General features: G+C 40.9%; 2 protein-coding genes across 7 annotated transcripts in view; one reads left to right on the top strand and one right to left on the bottom strand.

The window, feature by feature from the left end:
- FAM114A2 (family with sequence similarity 114 member A2) overlaps positions 1-1133 on the bottom strand; it is a 34454-nt gene extending 33321 nt beyond the window's left edge. Inside the window, exon 1 of one of the 2 annotated variants that reach the window (XM_070569158.1) lies at positions 823-1133. The gene's annotated coding sequence lies outside the window, so the exon portion shown is untranslated. The remainder of the gene's footprint in view (positions 1-822) is intronic. The other variant, XM_070569159.1, reaches the window with a different exon arrangement.
- MFAP3 (microfibril associated protein 3) lies at positions 581-20973 on the top strand. 5 transcript variants are annotated; one of them, XM_070569162.1, is made up of 5 exons: positions 874-965; positions 10720-10847; positions 12910-13373; positions 14882-14944; positions 16793-20973. In XM_070569162.1, the coding sequence occupies exon 5, from the start codon at positions 16876-16878 to the stop codon at positions 17584-17586; it is 711 nt and encodes a 236-aa protein (XP_070425263.1). In that variant the 5' UTR covers positions 874-965; positions 10720-10847; positions 12910-13373; positions 14882-14944; positions 16793-16875; the 3' UTR covers positions 17587-20973. The 5 variants fall into 5 exon arrangements, with proteins under 5 accessions (XP_070425261.1, XP_008507309.1, XP_008507310.1 ...); XM_008509087.2 differs by lacking the exon at positions 14882-14944 and having other exon boundaries at positions 824-965; XM_008509088.2 differs by lacking the exon at positions 10720-10847 and having other exon boundaries at positions 852-965.
- Positions 20974-22187: the final 1214 nt, after the last annotated feature.

Raw genomic sequence — 22187 nt, 5'->3', positions numbered from 1 at the left:
CACTATTTAATGTCTTTGTAAGTTTGCCAAGTATGCAGTGTGTGTTATTTTCATAATTGGAGGAGAAAGACTCCAAGAACTAGAACATTAGAAGTAAAACTGAATGACTGAGTCACAAGTTTAAAATAAAAATGCATACACTCACACACACACAAATACACATATACACTTCTCCCTATTTTCTTTGGAAACTTCCAGCCACAGCACCAAAACGGAAGGCAGTTTAGCTTAGAAGCTCAGAGCACGGGCTCTGGAGTTAGGCTGACTTTCTTCCACCTCCGTGCTACAGCAACTGCGAGGAAGCGAGTTCACCATCTGCGTCTCCGTGTCCTCGCCTGTGAGACGGGGCTGGTGATGCCTACGTGACGGGGTTCCTACACAGATTCAACGACGCGATCCAGACGGGGGGCTTGGAGCAGAGCCTGGCACAGAACCTCCCCTAGGGAACAGCAGCTGTCAGTAAGGACGTGAGCTACTGGGCGTCTGTGTCATGACTATCGTTACTAATACGGCCGTCTCAAGACAAGCACGCGCTCTCGCTTCTTTCCGCACACAAGCGCAGGCCCCAAACCCGCGCTCCGGGGTGAACATGCGCTCCTAAATTCTCCGATGCTGACAACGACAACTCCTCACGCAAACGTAGCGCTCCAGCAACCAGAGCGCTGTCACAGGCTCCGCGTCCAGTCGCGCGGGCCGGCGCCTCAGCCCCAGGCCACCTCCTCCCCGTCCCCAGAGACTTGGGCTGCCGGGGCCGACCCCGGGAGCCCGCGCCCCGCCGCCTCCTCCCGGGAAGTCCCGCACGCAGCCGGCCTGCCCTCTCACCACCACCGCCGCCGCCGCCGCCGCCGCCGAGCCGCTCCTACTGTCCCGGAAGTACTCCTTCAGTGAGGAGGCCGCCTCGCCTGCCCCAGAGCACTTCCGGGTCAAGCCGCCGCTCCGGCAGGAAGGACCCCGCTGCCGGTCTGGTGAGTGAGGGCTTGGTCGGGGTCGCTGCGAGGGAGGTACTGGGGGTGCCGAGGCATAGCTTCGAGCCGGTGGGTCGGGGTCCGACGTGAAGAAAGCTGGAATGTCCGCAGCCCTTTTTAAAGCCTGGCCTGGGCTGCAGGAGCTCGGCCATCGTCCGTTTACTGAGCGCCAAGTACCTACCCGGCGCAACCCTAGGCGCCTGGGACACAGTGGTTTACAAGCCGCCTGTGGCCCAGCTCCCAAGTAGTTGACATTCTGGTGAGCAAGGCCGACCAGAAACAAGTCAACAAACAACCGTTGCCTAAGATGGTAGTGAGTGCTCTGAAGAAAATTAAACAGGATAATGTGACGGAACGAAGAGAGGGAGGAAGCAGTGTGAAGATCTGGAGATTGCATTCGAGGCAGAAGGAATAGCAAGTGCAAAGGCTTTGTAGTGGGAACAAACTAAGCAAAGTGAAGGAAAAGAAAAAAAGGCCGCTGTGGCTGCAGCAAAAAGAGGAAGATGAGGCCAGACTTAAACAGGCCAGATCTTGTAGGGTCTGTAAGCCAGGACAAGGAGTTTGACTTTTATTTGGAGAGCAATAGAAAACGATGGAAAGTTTCTGTGCAGAAGAGTGACATTCTCTAATTTATGCCTTTAAGATAACTCCTGACCCCTTATCAGGAAGATGCATATCTTCAGTTGTCCTTGAGCAGTGGGAGTGCCTGAAACCCAGACTGACAGCCAAAAAGGCGTCAGAGATATGAGCATTGTACGGATGTGAAAAACTGAGTCCCAGAGAGGTGTAGGGACTTGTCCTTTTGAGAATCCAAGTCTTCCAACTCCATTTAATGCCTTCAGAATTATCATCTTTAATGTCTATGTATAATAATTGTCACTTCCTAAAACACTTCAGATAGTTTCCTTTGCTTTTGATGGTGGTTCTCTAAATTTAGGGGCATCAGTGTCACCTGGGAGCTTCTTAAAAATGCCTATTCCAGAAAGCTGTATAAGTATAAAAGAGGTAATTTCCTCTATTTTCTCTTGTAATGGAAAGTGCATAGAATTTGGGGTTTAACTATGGAATCTTGGTAAGCCACTTAACTGTGTCCTAATCTTATCTTTAAAATGCTGCTAATAATAAATACAGCTGCAGCTCTCAAATTTTGGGGTCTTAGGATCCCTTTACACTTTTAAAACTTATTGAGAACGTCAAAGAGTTGTGTTTGTGTTATAGCTATCAATATTTACCATATCAAAACAGAACTTTAGAAAAGTTATTAATTTACTTAAAATGATAAACTCATTACGTGTTAACATACATAGGATTTCTATGAAGAATATTTTCTAAAACAAAAAATTTGGGGCCGGCCTGGTGGCGCAGTGGTTAAGTTCGCACATTCCGCTTCTCTGCGGCCCAGGGTTCGCCGGTTGGGATCCCAGGTGTGGACATGGCACCGCTCGGCACACCATGCTGTGGAAGATGGGCACGGATGTTAGCTCAGGGCCAGGCTTCCTCAGCAAAAAGAGGAGGACTGGCAGTAGTTAGCTTAGGGCTAATCTTCCTCAAATAAATAAATAAATAAAAAGTTGAGAAGAATGGCATTACTTTACATTTTTGCAAATCTCTTTAATATCTGGCTTAATAGAAAACAGCTAGAGTCTCATATCTCCTTCTGCATTCATTCTTTTGTGATATCCTTCATGTGGCCCCTGGGAAATTGCACCATATTGTGTGAGAATGAGAGTGAAAAAGGCAAATAATGTCCTAGCATTATTATGACAATCGTTTTGAAAAAGTCTCAGGGATCCCCAGAGGACTCTGTACCACACTGTGAGAATCGCTAAATTACAATATTATGACAATCAAAAGAAATATGGGCTTGATTTGTAAGTCATTAAAACTATATGCACAGTAAAAATGCAGATACCCAGGGCTCACCCTTAGAGATGCCAAATCAGTAAGTCTGAGTGGGGCCAAGAAATCTGCATCTTTAAGAAGCACTGCAGATTAATTTGATGTTAGTGGTTTAAAATTGTAGTTTGAGAAAAACAGTTATAGATCAAATTTACTCTAGAGTGTTTTGCCCACTAAAATCGAAAAGGTGGTATTTCCATATCTTCAAATATCTCCATTAACAGTTTCCAGAGCCTGAGACTCTGGAAAGTCAATAAACAGTTTGTAGCAGGTACCTTTCTGACTACCAAGTTGATAAGTATCTGAATTCAAAATGTTAAATCCATTCCTGTTCAACGGACTAAGAAAGTTTTTAGACTGTGTCATCTGTTAGCTTCATTTTTTGAACAGATAGATAACTGACAAAGGAGGAAAACTGGTAAGTTTTAGAGTCGAGTACTCTCAGTGTGCTAGGGTCCTGACAGAGCAAAAGAAATTGTTCCAAAATTAAGAGAGTAGAGATGAGATTTTAGGTGAGAAGGCTTCTTGAGCAGGGTAAAATTCGAGTTGGATGTTGTAGAGAGGGTGGAATTTCCACAGGAAGATATTGGTGGGAAGGGGCAGGAAGTTTCAAACAAAAGGAACAACTAGAGCCAGAGTTTTAAAGTGAAAAGTTATTTGGAGAGAATGGAGAGTGAAACAAGTATAGTTAAGGCTTTGAGCCATGACAGAGGAGCTGGGAAGATTATAGGATTTAAACAAAGAAAGGAATGATAATGATAAACAGCCTGTGGATGAGGAAACTAAGACCACTAGAGATCATAGCTAATTAGTGACAGAGGCGTAACTAAAGACCAGACTTCTGAATCCATTCATTTCTTCAACAAACAATTATTGTGCATCCAGGCACTGCTGGGATCCATCTAGCTACTTCTGTTCTGCCACCTGAATCTGTTCCTGGAAAATTACAAATGCCAGACTAGAATTTGAAGCTTATCCCATAGGCAGTGAAAAATCACCAATAGATTTTAAAATCACCTTGGCTTTCTTGGGTTTGTGTTCAGGACCAATTCTGAGAGGAGTAGTGTTTGGGATGTTAAAGGGGTGGGGTCAGAGTTAAGGAGACCCATTTAGAAATTAAAAGGATAGTGCAGTACCCAGGTAAGGCAACAGGACTGTGACCTAGGGTAGGGACAGTAGCACTTAATTGAAAAACATCTAGGAAGTGGAATAATAATAACAACAGCATGTATTTACAATGTACCCTCATTAGTTCATCTGATGCTCATGTAGGGGAGGAAGACAGTTCCTCTACTCTCCAGGTCCTTCTGCCTGGTCTAAGAATTAAATTGACGTGAGACAGAATAACAGGAGAAAATCAAACAAAGTTTAATAACATGTACACATGGGAGAAACCCCGGAATACTGAGCAACTCTCCAGATGGCCAAAACCACCACCTTAAACACCATCTTCAGCTAAAGACAAAGGAGGATGTTGGGGATAGTGGTTTGGGTCTTCAGAGGGGAGGAAAGCAATTCACATGGAGATGGGAAATGCAAATATTTGTTAAACAAGTGTTTGCTATGACCCAAGAGACATATTTTCGTGTGGCCAATTCTGATCCCCCGCACTCACAACTACCCTATGAGATCATTACTGTTAATAATTTTATTCAATAGAAGTAAAAGCTAAGGCCTCGGGAGCTCACAGCTTCACCTAGGGTTAGGATCAGGCACTCTAACTCGAGTCCATGCTTCTAACCATAGAGCCATGATGATCTTATAACTTTGACCTTGCATGACAAAAAGAATTGTAGAATCCGCTCACCTGCTATAACAGACAATGCTGGTTATAACAGACAGTGTGGTTATCTTCCAAGCTATGTATATGCTGGGCAAGTAAATCTGAGGGTGAGAGTGGGGAGTTCTGTTTTAGTTATACTGAGTTTGAGACACTGGGTTGGGGGTGGGGGGAGGTGCGGGTTTCAGACTTTACAGAAAAAAAAAATTTGGTTAAGGAGATCATAAATCTAAGTTACATCAATGTCTTTGTCATTCACATCCAGTAGCTTCAGCAAATGCAAAAAAGAAGTCACAGGTATAACAAATAATTCTGGTTTAAAGCAAAACTCCAACAAATACAGAAGTTGTTTCTCAGTGTGCCAGAAAATACGTTGAAGTTTGAGCTGAGGGTTATGAGGTATGTAATGGCTCCAAGATACTATTAGGAGCATAAGGGCTATTTCAGTTAGAAACTTTTCAGAAAATGGCTTTCAAAAGTGGGAATTTCTGTTTGAATATTACTAACCTTTTTATGTTTCAGATCCCTATAATCTGAGTATTATAGGGATATAAGCAGAACAGCTTTATGTTTGTACTTTGCAAATGATAGAAGAGTACTAACAATCTGCTTTTCCTTTGCTTTTTCTCCCCCGTGCCAATTCAGCATGCCACCTTGACCATTCGTGTGCCAGGCTCAGGGGGACTTCTCCATTTTTCAGGTGTAACAGTGCAGGCAGAGAAGAGCGGATGAGCTGCAAATACACCTAGAACACATTTGATTATGGAGAGTGAAGCATTAATCTCCCAGTATACTGGAGCTAAAACCATTACCATCTGGGTATTACTGTTTTCCTGCCTTTGAGTTATCCCAGAACTATTTCAGCTAACAGCAGTTTCCTCAGCCAACTTAATATTGAGCCACGAGAACGGAAATCAGCTACATTACTTCCTTATTTACTTGTGTTGAGAATTGGAACAGAATGGAAATATTTCTTTTCTCAGAAGTTGGCAGGAACAGCAACAAGGCAATCTGTTAGGAATGACAGCTTAGACACTTTTCTTTTTTCTTTCTTTTTTTTTCTTAATAATGTAGCCACTATTCAGAATGGTTCTATAGGGTAAAATCTTCTGCATTTCTGATTATTCATGATCCTAGAAAAGCTTACATTTTACAATATCTAAAAGATGATCCTAGAAAAGCTTACATTTTACAATATCTAAAAGATGAAAAAGGAGTTGGATTAAACTTGAGTATCACAGTTTTCTATTATTCTTATTAATGCTAAAGAAAGATATTAAAAAATTCTACCCAGTAGCTTCACCCACAAACATAGCATAGCCCTTTTTAACTGTTTACAGAAAGGTGGCACTTTTATTTTCCTTTTTGAACTCTTCTTAGCCTCCAAATGTCAGCTGCTGCATTGAGATGAGCAGGCATGATATTATTATGGGAAGTCTCAAACTTACAAGTAAATTTTTTTTGTTGTTAGTGCCGTCGAGTCAATTCCAACTCCTAGTGACCCTGTGTACAGCAGAGTGGAACCCTGCCTGGTCTTTTGTGCCATCCGCTCACCTGCTGTAACAGACAATGCTGCACTGCTACATAGGGTTTTCATAGCCAGTTGTTTCAGAAGTGGGTGACCAGATCCTTCTTCCTAGTCTTTCTAGTCTGGAAGCTCAGCCGAAATCTGTCGACCATGGGTGACCCTGCTGGTATGTGAAATACTGGCGGCATAGCTTTCAGCATCTCAGCAACACACAGCTGCCACAGTGCGACAGAAGGATAGTGTGGTTCCCTGACCAGAAATTAAACCTAGGCCATGGTGGTGACAGCACCAAATCTTAACCACTAGACTACCAGGGCTGGTATTCCTTAAATTCATAAAGTCCTCTTTCTCTTTTGTGTTCCCACCACAATTATACTTGTGTTCAGTCCTTCTCACACTGTCTTGTATATGGTTAGCTGTTTCTGCCCCTGCCTTCTAGGCTAGTTTGTAAATTTCTGAGTGTCTGAGACAGTATCCTAATTCACCTGAGCATCTCTTGCAGTACCCAGCACTCCATCTTGCGCATAATGGGCCCCTGACTTAGCTGAGCTATTTTAAAATCATTACTCCAAAATGAGTAGAATGGTCATAGTCGATATAGTTTTTCTTGCAAGTAGCACAAACCAATTCATGCTGACTTAAGTAAAAGGAAATTTAGTATGAGGAGATAAGTCAACGGTATCGTAATCCAAAGGGTAATTTATTCCCTCGCTCTCTTTTCTGCTGCTGTCACCTTCTTGGGCCCATACCTTTGCCAGTGTTTTACCTCTCAACTACTCAGCAGCCTCTTATCTGCAAATGGGTGTGTCTCTTAATAACTTGGACTAGAAGTCCTTTGTGTTTGGGATACCCATGGTCTGAGTATAAAGTACCCAGGCTGAGCCTGCCTTTATTGACTGGACATATAAGGATGTTATGGGACCTGTTGCTCTCCTGGTGTAAAATCAGTATACCAGGCTATTTCTGCCACCTTTGACCTAAGGGCAGTTTAAGGGTATTCATAGTATTTTTCTAGACACTGTCTTGTACGTTTCTTTAAACTTCTAGTAGAGGCGAATGGCTCTGTCTGAACAGAACAGGAACCACAAATCTTGGCCACATGGGCAACTTGTGTCACACACTGCAGTGTATAAGGAGGGGAAGAGTTGGAGATCCGTGATGAGGATTGCTGGGAGCCACAGCCACAGTTCAAGCAGTTTTGCTGAACTTAATCTTTTTTCTCCTAGCTAACCATCTCTCCATTTCCTTTCTTGTTTGCACATTCAGTCTTCATTTCTGTGATTTTAATTCTGAATAAAATTGAATAAATATGTTTATTTCTCTAAAAACAGAAAGTCGTATTGGAGCCAGGAAGTAGAATTCTGTCAGGAACCAGAGCAGCCTGTGTCAGTCCCTCTTTCTCTTCCCCTCTGCTCCTCTTACCTCTCTTCCCCATCCCCTCTCTCCTCTCTTAACCATTCTCCCTTTGCCTTCTCCATCCCTGTTGTCCTTTCTTTCTGCTTCTCTCTGTATGTGGCCCAAACCTGACTGCCTCAGCCCACTATATGCCTTCTCTTCCTCAAATGGCCCTAACCCACAGTGTCTCAAAACAAAGCTTCTGATTAGTCACCCAGTGGATTGACTTCCTCCTGGGCCTGAGAAGATAGAGGCAGGGCTCAAAAAAGGGAAACATAAGCTATATAGATCACAGCAAAGGTTCTCTACCACAAACTCAGGACACATAAAAACAATGCAACATGTCATGGTTGGGCTGCAAGGTCAGTTTACAATGCCTCCTTAGTCCATGTTATTGCAAAATATTTATTTGCAATGAGAAAAAGAAAATGTGAAATTTAAAATTAAAGATTGAAATTACGTAATGGTGTTTCCCCTTCCCCCTTCCAAGATTTTTAAATGGTTGCATGGTATTCTGAGTAAATATGTTTCATTTATCTTAAATAATGGTTTTACTGTCAAGTGTGGATTTTAGCACAATATCTGAAAGAACAGTCAACAATAATAATAACTAGAGTAACTAGAGCTTATTCAGTGATTCCTATTGCCAGACTCTGTGTTTTATATACACTATCTCATTCAGACCTCGCAAAAGTCGTATGAGAATAGGTACTGTTATTTTCCCTGTTTTGGAGGTGAGGGGACTGAGGCACAGAGAGATTGTCAGTTGTAGAAGTTGCAAGGCTGGTTAGAGTCAGAGCCAGGATTCAAATCTAGGAAATCTGGCTCCAGTCTGTACTCTGAACCTCCCTGCCTTTATCAGGGTAATCTAAATCCAGAGTGGAATGTGATAGTTCTCTCTTGTTGGAAGTGTTCAGTCTGCAGCACCATTAGGCAGGGCAGTTGTAGAGGAAATGAGAAAGTATATTAGTGGTCTCCAGATTCTAACCCATGGACCCTCTGCTTCTGAATCACCCGGGGAGATAATTAAAAACCATAAATTCTAAGGACCAAACCCAGAGGTTCTTATTCACTAGGTCTAGGGTGGGACCCAGGAATCTATAATTTTAACAAGCTCTCTAGATGATTGTGATATTCAACCTGGTTTGGAAACTCTGGGTTTGGTAGTCTTTTATTCCTTCCAGGACAAGATAATAAGTGAAGACTTGGGGGTTGGTTCAAGGAGTGTCTTTAGGCATTGCACCTCTAAATTCTTTTTTTTTTTTGAGCAAGATTAGCCCTGAACTAACATCTGCTGCCAATCCTCCTCTTTTTGCTGAGCAAGATCGGCCCTGAGCTAACATCCATGCCAATCTTCCCCTATTTATATGTGGGATGCCTGCCACAGCATGGCTTGATAAGCAGCACATAGGTCTGCACCCGGGATCCAAACCAGCAAACCCCAGGCTGCCGAAGCAGAGCATGCGAACTTAACCACTATGCCACTGGGCCAGCCCCTTCTAAGGTCTTTTGAGATTATTAGCATTGGCTCTCTTTGTCTCAGAATATAAGTGCTAGTAAATGCATGTTGGCTTAAATAATTATGATCCCTGTTGCATAACATTCTTTTGTTTTGTTTTGAGGAAGATTAGCCCTGAGCTAACTACTGCCAGTCCTCCTCTTTTTGCTGAGGAAGCCTGGCCCTGAGCTAACATCGTGCCCATCTTCCTCTACTTTATACATGGGATGCCTACCACAGCATGGCGTGCCAAGCAGTGCCATGTCCGCACCTGGGATCCGAACCGGCAAACCCCGGGCCGCTGAGAAGCAGAACGTGTGAACTTAACCACTGCTCTACCGGGCCGGCTCTTGCGTAACATTCTTTACTTTACAAAGATCCATCAAATACTCTATCAAATTTAAACTAATCTCCATCAGTAAATATTTATTGAGCATGTGCTAGTTATGAAGTATAGCAATAAAAAATATAGTCCCTGTGCTTAAGGGGCTCATAGATAAGATGGTGTGGATTGTGTTGCAGTACAGAGCAGCATATACCAGAGCCAGGTGAGTAGTGTAATGGTGAGGGCTAGCGGGGTCAGGGAAAACCCACCCTGCCTCTGGGTGTACTCTGGATCCATGTGGGAGGAATTGCCGGACCTTGAGAGGAGACTCAGGGAAACTGCATGAAGAAGGGGTTCCACACAGCAATAACACTGCCAGGACACTGCTGCCCCACAGCTTCTCAAGTGGAGGCTGTTCATTCCCCCAAAGCTCTTGCATCTCTGAGCAAGGAGCGTGAGACCATCTTTTCTATTTCCGGTGTATTCTACTCTAGCTACCTTGATCCGAGGGAGACAACACCGTCCCCACAGGTGATCCACCCTACCCTTTAGCCTCTCAGTTCTTTGACCTCCTCATCTTGGACAAGTGTCTCCTTCACTCACTTCAGTCTCCCACTCCAGTTCCCAAAGTCCACCTTCAGTTTTGCTGTTGGCCCACACTACTCCCCACCAGATTCCAGAATGGGACCCAGCACTCTCTGGCCACCACTTCTCATCACCATAACTTGTAACCATTTTTCCTGAACACCTTCTAACCAGTGATCCCTCTGCTTTTTCCCTGTCTCCTCTCTTTACCTAGAATAGTTCTCTCCCATTCGCAATTCCTGTTTGTCCCTCAGGTCCTGTTGCAAACCTTCCTACCTCAGGGAGGCTTCCTGCGATGAGGTCAGCTCCACATGTTGGGTGCTCCTGTAGCATCTGTACTTCCCCTGGGGTAGCATTTAGCATATTTTCCATGTGTTCAGTTAGTGTCTATGTCCTCTGCCAGACTGAGCTCCATGAAGGCAGAGACAGTGTCTGTAGTACAGTAGGTTGGCACGTAGTAGGTGCTCACTAGATAGTGATGAATAGATGAAAATGTATGCTTCTAGTCTAAAACAATGGTTCTAAACTCAGTGATGGGAAGAGTGGAGAGAAAGGGGTGGCCAGGATAAGAAGTGAGTTGGTATTAGAGTAAAGTGGAGTTGTGGGTGGTTGGTTTGTCTTGTTTGTTTTTATTTTTGTTTTCCCTACACAGAGAACAGGCCCCAAGCTCAGAACCTTTAGCAGATGGTGGTATCTCTGGAAGTTAATAACATTGTTTCGTTTTCATTGTGCTTTTGTGTACAGTTACAGTTGTCCCTCCATATCTGTGGATGTGGAGCCTGTGGATGCAGAAGGCCAACTAAGGGACTTGAGCATCCACAGATTTTGGTATCCGCAGCGGGTCCTGGAACCAATTCCCCTTGAATACTGAGGTACAACTGTATTTTTATCCACAGATATGACTTAGACTTTCCTTTTAAAATAGATATATGAAAGTAAAATAATGAGTTCATTTAAAGAAAACATATAAATGATAATAATTTAGTACACAGATATAGCAAAAAGAAAATCATGACAGTAGAAGAAATGAATGAAATTTGCAAAATGCTGACTTGGATGAAGCCCCAGGAACTCTTTATTGAAGTCCTGGGGAAAACCTGGAGCCCTTTTTCAGCCACTCATTTCCTGTCACCGTTGAGAATCACTAGTCTAGAATAAAGCACAAAAATCACATTCTCCGATTGTTGTGTATCTTATTGTGAAAAAGAACTTGGGAGCTCACACATGTCAAGCCCCTAGCACAGTGCCTGGCTTATGGCAGTCATTTAATAAATGTTATTTCCATTCTTTCCACATACCACTCCCTCCTAATAAAGAGAAACCAGGATTTCCCTACTAACTTATAGTATAATCTAAAGGAGCAAGTCACTGTGAAGTGAACGGATTAGATCAGATCATGTCTAAAATCCCGTCCAATGCCCAAGTTCTTTGTTTCTTTGTCATTTTAGTGGGATTTAGGAAGAAATGGAAATAAACATGTGTTCAATCTCTTATAACAGCAAAGAGTGAAGTCCTTTGTTTTACTCTGAATTGTCCATCCTTAAATTTGAAAGATATAGAAAATTATTATCATTCAACCATTCTTTCAAGGGCTAATGAAAATTAAATAACATTTACAACTTACTGTAATTCTGACTTTGAGGAGTTTAATGACAAAATACGATGATCCATTGCTTTTTATGTTCTATGATGAAGCAGCCTTCATGTAAGAATAAAGGGGAATAAGTGTCATTTCCAAAATTAATTATTTGGGCCCCTCATAAGAAATAAAGCTGGGTGTTTCATCCCATCTTTTATAGAAATAGAAGTTGACATTTTTCTTTGAGAATCAGTGATTTAAGAGGAATCAAGTTATCAGGAAGATGATCAAATCACATAGACTCTTATACTGGGATATTATTTTGTACTTTATTCATGGTATTTTACTCTTCTTTTAAATTTGTCTGGCAATCTTTCCCTGTAGTTTATATTTCCATTTCTACCAACTAGACATTTAAGATGTTAATTCCTCCTTTAGCTAGTTTTCCAGACTTTGAGCTAGAAATTGGTATTCTTACAAACTGTTAAATATACTGTGTTTTGTCTCTTGATAATGAAGAAATTATTAAAGGAAAATTCTTTTGTCTAACATTCTTGCCCAGGAGGGAGGTTCTTTAGCCTCAGAAATCAATAACTTTATGTATATGTAAGAGTGCAATTTTCTTTCTACTATTAAAAAAACTACCTCGACAAAATACAAAAAAAAAAAAAAGCCACAATCTTCTGTATGAAGGGACTTCGATGGACCATGTCCAATCTTTCTCCAAATATAATCTAGCAACTTCAATGGCTATTGAGAGAAAAATAAAGAAGCATCAATTATTAAGAAAAAAAAAAAACTACCTCGAGTAGCTCTGCATTATTTATATCTAATATACCTTGTGCTTGAATTACTCAAATTTGAGCTCCATGGTTATGATTATGATGTACCAATTGATTTACATTATTGATATAACAACAGATGGTAGTGGTGCAGGTTGAAATAAAAGATCATTAAGCTAAATATTTTAGCCTTCATTTGCTCCCTGTTGCACAGAATTTGTCAGAGTGAAATAGAATCATAGCATTTTAGAACTAGAAGAGTCCTTAGAGATTGTCTCATCCAGTCCTTCATTTGACAGATGAGAAAACCAACCCAGAGAGAATGTGACCTGTCAAGGTCGTACAGCTTGTTAGGAGCAAAGCTAGGACCAGAACCGAGGTCTGCCATTTCCCAGTTCAGTGCTCTTTCTACCGTCTCCGTGTAAGATCTTTAGGTGGTGGTCTTTCTGCTTCACTCCCTGAAGTCTGCACCATTTATTCTAATCAGTTTCACATCTATTCATTTCTAGAACATAGAGCTTCACCCCATTGTGAGTCTTTGTTGGTTAAACTTTATGTCTGGCTTTCTTTTAGGTTGGTCTCCACTCACATCTTTTAATCTTGAAGACTTTGAAATATACCTGGATCTGCCACTTTTTTGGAAAACTGCAATACCAAGCAATAAACTGCCCACTGTGCTCTTGTTATAGTATAGAAGCTTTTGACTTCTCCAGATCTAAACAAGATTTTCTCCCATTTTCCCATGAAGCCACATTGTTGTTTATTCGCTTTAGTGGTGAGTGTTACTGTGCCAGCTGCTTTTGTTTTGGAAGATGTAGGCTTCAATCAAATGGCCCCACTGGGAACAAATCATAGTTCTTTAAATGCATCATTTCCCTCAAGCTTTGAACTCTCAGCAGGTTCCCACTCAGGTGATGATGTCATCATAGCCAAAGAGGGAGCTAGTGTTTCAATTGAGTGTCTTCTCACAGTCGACCACCATGAAGATGTCCATTGGTACAACTCAAAAGGACAGCAACTGGATGACAAAGGCAGAGGTAACTATGCCAGGGTATAATTAATCGAGGTTACTCATTTCCTGTTGCTTCTGTCTTTGTTTTATGGCATATTCAACAAATCTCAATGATGATGTGCCAGGGTGAATAGTTAAAACTTTTGAAAGGCTTGGAGTATATACCTATCAGAGAAAGCAAAATAATTATAATTACTTAACCAGAAGAAGAAAAAAATAAAGAATAATTATAAATTTAAGAGATGTTCACATGATGCCAGTGAGCTATTTTCTCTCCTCTTAATGAGCTGGTTTCCTTCTTTGAAGGTAGACTACATCAAGTTTGCTGCATTCAGCTGTGCAGGCTGCGTACTGCACAACTCCAGGGGCACCATTCCCCTGGACTGTAATGTGAATAGTACAGTGTGGTGGCCCTGCAAGAAGGATTTTGGCTAGACTTAAGTAAATTTGTCATAAATAAAAAAATCTCTGCTTGGAAATGAGTTACTAAAAAATGTTAGATGAAATCCAAGATGTTTCTAAAAATGGTTATAGATCTGTGCATAAAACTTTAAGTCCCTCTGAGTATTTGAAGGGCACTGAGGAGGAGCTATTTGAGCCCTTCCAGCTCAATTTTTTTTCTATTTATACCTTAATTTACTTGAAAACAGGAGAGTTTCTCTTGTATTTTTTGTGTCTCAGTCTTAAAAATCACACAAACATAGTAATGCAACCAAGATCTCCTTTTTGACAGGTTTTCATTTGATTTTGCTGTTTGTGGACCTGTGAACACATCTTAATCAGAATACTATTTCCTTAGCTAGTGTTCTGCTAGAAGGATTTTTTTTTAAGATTGGCACCTGAGCTAACAACTGTTGCCAATCTTTTTTTTTCCCCTGCTTTTTCTCCCCAAATTCCCCCAGTACATAGTTGTATATTCTAGTTGTGGGTCCTTCTAGTTGTGGCATGTGGAATGCCGCCTCAACGTGGCCCAACGAGCAGTGCCATGTCAGCGCCCAGCATCCGAACTGGCAATAACCCAGGCCGCCGAAGCAGAATGTGGAAACTCAACCACTCGGGCCACAGGACGGCCCCTGTGAAGGATCTTTTTGAAGGCTGCTTGTGTTAAAGCACCTCAAAAAGTAATCGCCATGAAACATCAATGGGATAAAGATTAAATTCTGAGATCCTCACAAGCTACACTTTCAGAAAAGGCCCCCATTATCTTTTTTGCTAGAGAGGTAGTCTAACCTCTTGGAATATAAAAGATATTTGGTTATTTATAATAAAATGGAAAACAGAAAAGGACACAGATGATGTTTCCTTTTAAAGTATATGCTAAACATTTTAACCTTGTACAAATTGAGCAACTGGCCACCTAGGAATTAAAGAGTTGGAATTGTCAGAACAGAATATTTTTAATCAGCTTCTTAAGAATATAGACTTATTGAATCAGAATCTCTAGAGTTGTGCCCAGAATGTGTATTTTCAACATGATTTGGGGTTCCGCATTTGGACCCACTGAACTAGATTCTTATCTCCTTTGGGTTCTAGGATCCTGACCAAACGCATCTGAGATTTGAATTATTCAATCAGTGTGATCCTGACAGACTGACTGTAAGCATAAACAAAGCTTAGATGAGGATAAGACCAGCCAAGTGGAATGGCAGTTTCATTTTCGTATTTTGCCTTTACTTTGAAAACCACTAACATCTATCATTGATGCTTTCAGTAGCAGCTCTGGAAAATTGTATTAAATTTTATGAATCTCAAGTGAGAAGAGTTTAAAGAGCATGTCAGTCTAGTGTAAGGTTCATAAATCTTGAGCTATTATCAGCAAGTGTGCTAGAGAGTTTAGATTGTGGTCTTAGTACAGTGGGTTGATGAATAGAGTCTACATAGTTCATCATACCTGGGATTCATAGGGTGTCCTTTTCTTAGCTCCAAGTTCATAAAACAGAAGCTTGTGGAGTAATGACTATATTCATAGCTGCATATTTTCCTCCTCTTTACATTAGTGAAGTGATGGCTCTTAAATATAACTATAGCATGTAGATAGATTTTGATGATGATAAAAATGAGCACAGTCCAGAGTACTTACTAATTGACGTGCTGCTAAAATCATCCAGAACCATAGAATGTCAGGGATGAAAAAGAGCTTGAAGATTAGGCACTCAGGTGGTGCGTAACAAGCAGTACCCAGCCTCCTCTGGGATACCACTTCTAGTCATTGGAGCTCACATCTACATGCCAGGTTAGCCCATCCATTCCATCTTTGAATGGCTTTCATAGTTAATGCACAGAGTACACTCAGAATTTACCACAAATGTGAGAGTTGTGCGGGCAGAGCCAAATTATTAAAGGATGTTAAATCAAAGTGGGTGGTCAGGATGCTTTGCTCTTCATACTCATATACTTTAGTATACATGTTCCCTGAATGAAGATACCTTCCTGGATGGAAGAGAGGCACATGTTCTAACTTTACAACAGAAGCCTAGGCATCTTAAGGGCAACTTTATTCTCTTTACCAAACTGTTCATTTACCCTGACCTGTGAGACATATCTTTTGGCTTAGACTTCAGTTACTCTTGCCAGAAAATCAAGATATCATCAACAAACCTTTCCTAACAAAACAAATTAACATATGCAAAGCATGCCAGATTAGCCAGTTAGTAATTGAACAAATGCATTAAATTGGTAGCGTTTTTTTTAATAACTTTTGTCTCTTATTATATAATTCATTACCAAAAGCAAACAAACACAGTTAAATAAAAAGAAGAAAATAAAAATTACTCATAAACCATTACTCCGGAAATAACCATTGTTTTATATTTTTTTTTCCCTTTGGTGAGGAAGATTGGCCCTGAGCTAACATCTGTTGCTAGTCTTCCTCTTTTTGCTTAGGAAGATTGTCACTGAGCTAACATCTACGCCAATTTTCCTCTATTTTGTACATGGAATGCCACCACAGCATGGCTTGATGAGCAGTGTGTAGGTCCATGCCCAGGATCTGAACCCGCAAACCCTAGGGCCACCAAAGCAGAGTGTACGAACTTAACCGCTACGCCACCTGGCCGTTCCCCCATTGTTTTCTATTTCTGAGGCATATCCTTCTAGTATATGAAAAAGTATAGGTAGAGACATATAAACATTTTTTTAATTCATCATTTACATTATGTAGACATACTTATCTCCCTGAAAAGCTTGTTACATCTAGAAGTGAAATGTAGCTATGATAATCATTAGTGTTAAGAAGGAAGATCTTGATTTCCTAAGTTCCAGGCTATTTAAATTCCAACTCTGGTCATAAAAGTGTACCCTTTCTTACATTATTTAAACAAATAGCAGAATATAATGGATGAGTTAACATATTCTTACAAAGAGGCAGAATATTGACAATGCAGTTGGCGTATTTAGTAATAATAATCTTTATGCTGTCATTTTTTATTTCTGTTGGGTTATCAGGTGGAAAATGGTTGGTTTCTGAGAACTTCCTGAATATCACCAACGTAGCCTTTGATGACCGTGGGCTCTATACATGTTTTGTCATGTCTCCAACCCGTGCCTCCTACTCTGTCACCCTGCGTGTTATCTTCACCTCGGGAGACATGAGTGTCTACTACATGATTGTTTGCCTGATTGCCTTTACAATCACTCTCATCTTAAATGTCACACGGCTGTGCATGATGAGCAGCCATCTTCGTAAGACTGAGAAGGCTATCAATGAATTCTTCAGAACTGAAGGGGCTGAGAAACTTCAGAAGGCCTTTGAGATTGCAAAACGCATCCCCATCATCACCTCAGCCAAGACCTTGGAGCTCGCCAAAGTCACACAATTTAAGACCATGGAGTTTGCTCGTTATATTGAAGAACTGGCAAGAAGCGTGCCTCTTCCGCCCCTTATTCTAAACTGTCGGGCCTTTGTTGAGGAGATGTTTGAGGCTGTGCGAGTGGATGACCCTGATGACATAGGAGAAAGAATTAAAGAGAGACCTGCCTTGAATGCTCAAGGTGGTATCTATGTCATTAACCCAGAGCTGGGCCGGAGTAATTCACCAGGAGGAGATTCGGATGACGGTTCTCTGAATGAACAAGGCCAGGAGATAGCAGTTCAAGTTTCTGTCCACCTTCAGTCAGAGACCAAAAGTATTGATACAGATTCTCAAGATAGCAGTCAGTTCAGTTCGCCTGATGATATAGGATCTGCCGAATTGAACTCTAACTATAAAGATGGGGCGTATGAGAGCTGCCAGCTGTGAGCTATCCCAGTACCTACGAAAACAACTCGCAGAAAAGGAACCTGTTTCGTGTAGGAAATAACATTTCACCAAAAGATGACTGCGGTTTTCCCCTTGTTAATATTAAGCACATTGGAACATGAATTATTGCCAAAATCTTTGTAAAACTTCAGCGTTTTCCCTATCTGATTATTTTTCAGTCATTTTCCTCAAGCTTGAGTAAATGATACATATTAAGATTTGAAGGATCCTGAGAGGTAAACATAGTGGGGAAAGTACTGCACTAAGAGTTCCATGGCTTCTCTTCCAGTCACGGTTCTTCCATTGGTTAGGGCTGACACTTATGAGAGCCTCAGTGTTCCCACCAATAAGATGAGGGATTTGCATTAGCTGTATCTAAAGTCATTTCTAGCCCTATAACTTCTTACCTGTCACCTTTAAACCACCAAAATCTTCAGCACATCTCTAAATAAACCCTTCCCTAGACTTTTAGTCCCTTTTTATGGTAAGGACCAAGCTGAGACTTTATTTCGTGATTTAGGTTCCCAGACCAATGCCATGATGCATAGCGGTGTGGGTGTTTTTCACGTGTTTGGCCTTGTGGAGCGTGCAATTGTATGTGCTAGGTTGAATCTTCTCAGTATAGCCCCTGTCTGTATTATACAGATAGCAGGGAGCTAACTGCACATTAGTAAACTACTTTTCACGAGTAAATTTGTCCTTTTGGGGGATATATCATGTGTTTTTAACTTACTGAGGCATCATGTAGTTCATTGAGCTGGCAGTGATTTCCCATCTGATCTCCAAAAGTGAGCAGTTTGTTCCTAAGGAATAATGTCTTCAGTACTTTGAGAATAAGTAGAATAAGAAATGATGTCAAATCATCTGTCTCTGGTAAATCATGGATTTTGACATTTCTGTTAATAGAATTTCTCAGGCTTTCCCTTTTTAAAAGTACTGGACTCTCCAAGAGGGTTCAGTGTTTGTGATCCCATTCCCAAATCTGAGGGAAACCCAGAGCTGGATTGCTCTTCAGACCTCTGTCAATATCCTTGCCCTCTGTGGTCTTAAATATGGTGCTAAAGGTTGCATGCCTCCTTATCTTGTTTGTTTTGTTTATATTTTATTGTTGCGGTTTTTATTTTTGTGTACTTCAGATATAGAAATCTGAGATAGGGCTGCTTTTGTGTCATTTCTGAGAAGCACTACCTGAAATAAGATTAGATAACGGTGTGTGGTGTGTGTTACTATATTAAATATATAGATATAGATACAGATATATAGATGCATATACACACACTTACAAATCTAGTCGTAAAGAGGGAGAAAAATTATGGGTGATGCCACCTGATTTAACTGTGTGTAATAAACACTTAAGAAAATATTTCTTGCCTGGCTGAGATCTGATATAATGGAATTGTAAACACTCTTCAGAATAATTTCTTCAGCTCCAGGATGCTTGGTGTCATATAATTTTAAGAACTTGGCAGTGGAGCGCCACTTGATGCTTCACGTGTCTTCATTTGGCTTCTGATTATTGAAGCATTACTTTAACTGGAGCTTCCTGGGGGGAATGTTCAGAGGAGGTTCTATCGGGATTTTTATTTAAGGTTTCAAATGGAGGAAGGTAAGAAATTGAAAGTGTGGTCAGATAGAGCTCGTGCCTTCCTTTGCCCAGGCTTATCAAAAGTAATACATCTGCTCTGGATAGCATGAATGAATCAGTGTGCAGTTTTATCAGATGGCATTACGGATAAAGATGATAATGCTCCCTTTTCTGTCTCTCAGGCTGTTTCCATGGAAACCTCCAGAGCCAAACAAAAGCTACCAATCATTTAGCCAAAGCTTGTCTTGGCTCATAGACCTATATTTCTTTAAGAAAAACTGTTCTCATACATTTGGCTATGAGAGCAAGGGCTCTTGAACATACCCTAGATTTAGAACACTTTTTCCCTTCCCAGAATGTTTCTCTTGAGAAATTAAAAATTTTAAAAATCCCTTGTCTGTAGTCTGCCCCCTGAACATCGCTCATATCTTCAGATAGTACCTCCAGCCCTGTCCCAATATAGCAGGTTTGAGGTCATTTCTTCAAATGTAGCTTGTCACATTAAAGAGAATAGATTTACCCCCCATGTTCTCATAATGGACATGAGTGTTTAGAACTTTAAGGTAGATGTATTTAATGAGCAAAGTCCTGGGAAACAGGACTTTGGAAAAACATAGGAAATATTGGAAAAAATCTATAAGTTAATACAATACTATATAACAAGTATAGGCTACTCCAGTGTATCCTGGATAGATTATTTTAGAAACATAATGGTGACTTAATTTGGTGGCCAAAGTAACTGGATTACTTTGAATATTCCAAGTTATGGTGCCATTGATAAGGAATTAAAGTAGGTCAAAATTTAAGTGAAGTTGCTATTACTTTCTGAAGCTAATTTTCAAAAGGAAGAAAACTAAACTTACTAATATTTTCTGTGTCTAATCAAATACCTTTCATATATAATTAATAGTCTCATATTATCTTTTTGTAAAATCCTTAACCTTTTGAACTTAAACTACAGTCTAAAAGTCTTTTGACAATAATTGTGGAGTAATTACCCTTTGTCTCACTAGATTTTATAGTTAGTGAAAATGCCTTTACTCAACAAAGTGTATTTGAAATAGTTCTGTCATCTCATTTACAAATTTTGTTTTATATTGTGAGTTAATGAACCTTATTGTCCTTATAAAATGAAATAGTAGCTTTGTGAAATAAATTTATCCAAAATAGACATGTAAACACTTTTATAGATTCCGTACCAACTGAAACCAGACAGGCATCTTTTGAGCTGATACCCTGCTTGAATTTATAGGCAGTTTGATAAGCTGTCCCCCAAACTAGATCTGTTATAATAGTTTAATTCTTGAGTCAGGCCCAGCAAGCATTTGTATTTTAAAGTCAAAGGACACTGCTTTCCCTTTGGTCCTCCAGCCTCAGTGAACCCCTTGGTGCAGTCCTCTCTACGCCCTGCATGTAATTGCACCCTAGATCAGACTTTGACTCCTGTGTCCAAGAGCAGCATGGGAGCACAGCATGCTTCTTTTCCAGAGCCCAGCCAGTCATAGGTGCTACCCTTGTCTCCACACACCAGCAGTTCTAACACAAGTAGATCGTATTTCCTGAGTCACCAGTAAGAGAACACAGTCTTTTCTCATCTAGGCCGGGAATATTGAAAATGCTCAGCCTTATACATAAACTCCTAGCTTCTCCACACATTTCATAAAAGTAAATGAGTATTATTTGGTCTGTTCAGATAATGTTTAAATGTTCACCATTTTAATGAATACTTATGTTACAATTTTGTCCTTTTTTAAAAAAAAATTGTACTCGAATGTAATTTATTAAATGTTCGATGGAGTATATTTCATTTGTCTGAAATCTTCTGTAGAGTATATGTTCATTTTTATATGTGATGGAATTTGATGTTAATGATTTTAAACAGGAGTAAGTTTGGCTTCAACTTGGATTCCACCATGGCTACCCATTTCAATTTTACAAATGTTGACTGAGCATCTTTATGTTTTGTTGCTGTGAGCCAGGCTGAGATGGGTGTCCTGCCCACAGTTGCCATGAGGATGCCGTTACTAGACCCTCCTCGCTGGGCCCAAGTGCAGCAGTTTCCCACTTCTGAAGTAAAGCCTTCCTGGCAAAGGCAAGAGCTTGAGCAAAGGCCTAGAGATAGGAGGGTTTAGCACACGTCTTGGAGAACGTGATTAGTATGTAGTGTTCATGATGAGATTTGACAGGTGGGAGCAGTAGCTTCAGTAGAAGCAAACGTCTGCAGTCCCATGGAATGAAGGGTCATGGGGGAAGGCAGGCGTGGAAAAACACAGGATCTCAGGAGACAGGCAAAGACAACAGGTAGAGGGATGACTCATTACTTAAATGCCACAGGTTCCTTAGAATGAAAACCTAGCCCCTATCTCCCTATGGCAAAAGATCATGAGACTTGGAGTTCTAATTCCACCACTAGCCATGTAACAATGGGACTTGGCCTCTCTGGACTTCAGGAAAATGGAGTTGATAATACCTTGCAAAATTAACATGAGGCTTAACTATAGCAACATGTAAGTAAATGCTGTGCTAGCTGTAACATGCCATGCATGTAAGGGGCTGGTAATCATACAGCCAGAGTGTCAGCTTTGTTAGCAGGCATGTCCAGCTGATGACTGGTTGCATTTGGACTCAACTAAAAATTCTTCCAGATCTCTCTCAGTTATAGTTGCATTTGGCTGCATGCCATTGTAAGAGAAACCCAGGAAAACTGAGTAACATGGGAGAAACCCAGGAAAACTGAGTAACTTGCCAAAATGGCCAAAGCCACCACCTTACATACCATCTTCAGCTAAAGACAAAAGGATGTTGGAGGGTAGTGGTTTGGGACTTCAAAGGGGAGGAAGGCTGTTCACATGGATTTGGAAAAGCAAGTGTTTGGTAAACAAATGTGTGCCACACCTTGCAGAGACAATGGGACATGGAGAGGACTTTGGTCAAAGGGGCCTTGCCTGGTTGCTCCCTGTCTAACACACCTTGTTCATACTATACTATAGTTATCTGTGGTGATAGCTTCTTCCTC

This window comes from Equus przewalskii, chromosome 13, assembly GCF_037783145.1.
Source record: "Equus przewalskii isolate Varuska chromosome 13, EquPr2, whole genome shotgun sequence".
NCBI classification, from domain to species: Eukaryota; Metazoa; Chordata; class Mammalia; order Perissodactyla; family Equidae; genus Equus; species Equus przewalskii.
This window is presented reverse-complemented; position numbering and strand designations above follow the sequence as displayed.

Coding starts and splice junctions, on each gene's coding strand:
- MFAP3 (XM_070569160.1), top strand. CDS start 13,079: ATGAAGCCACATTGTTGTTTATTCGCTTTAGTGGTGAGTGTTACTGTG. Junction 13,374..16,792: donor ACTGGATGACAAAGGCAGAG/GTAACTATGCCA, acceptor TTGGGTTATCAG/GTGGAAAATGGTTGGTTTCT.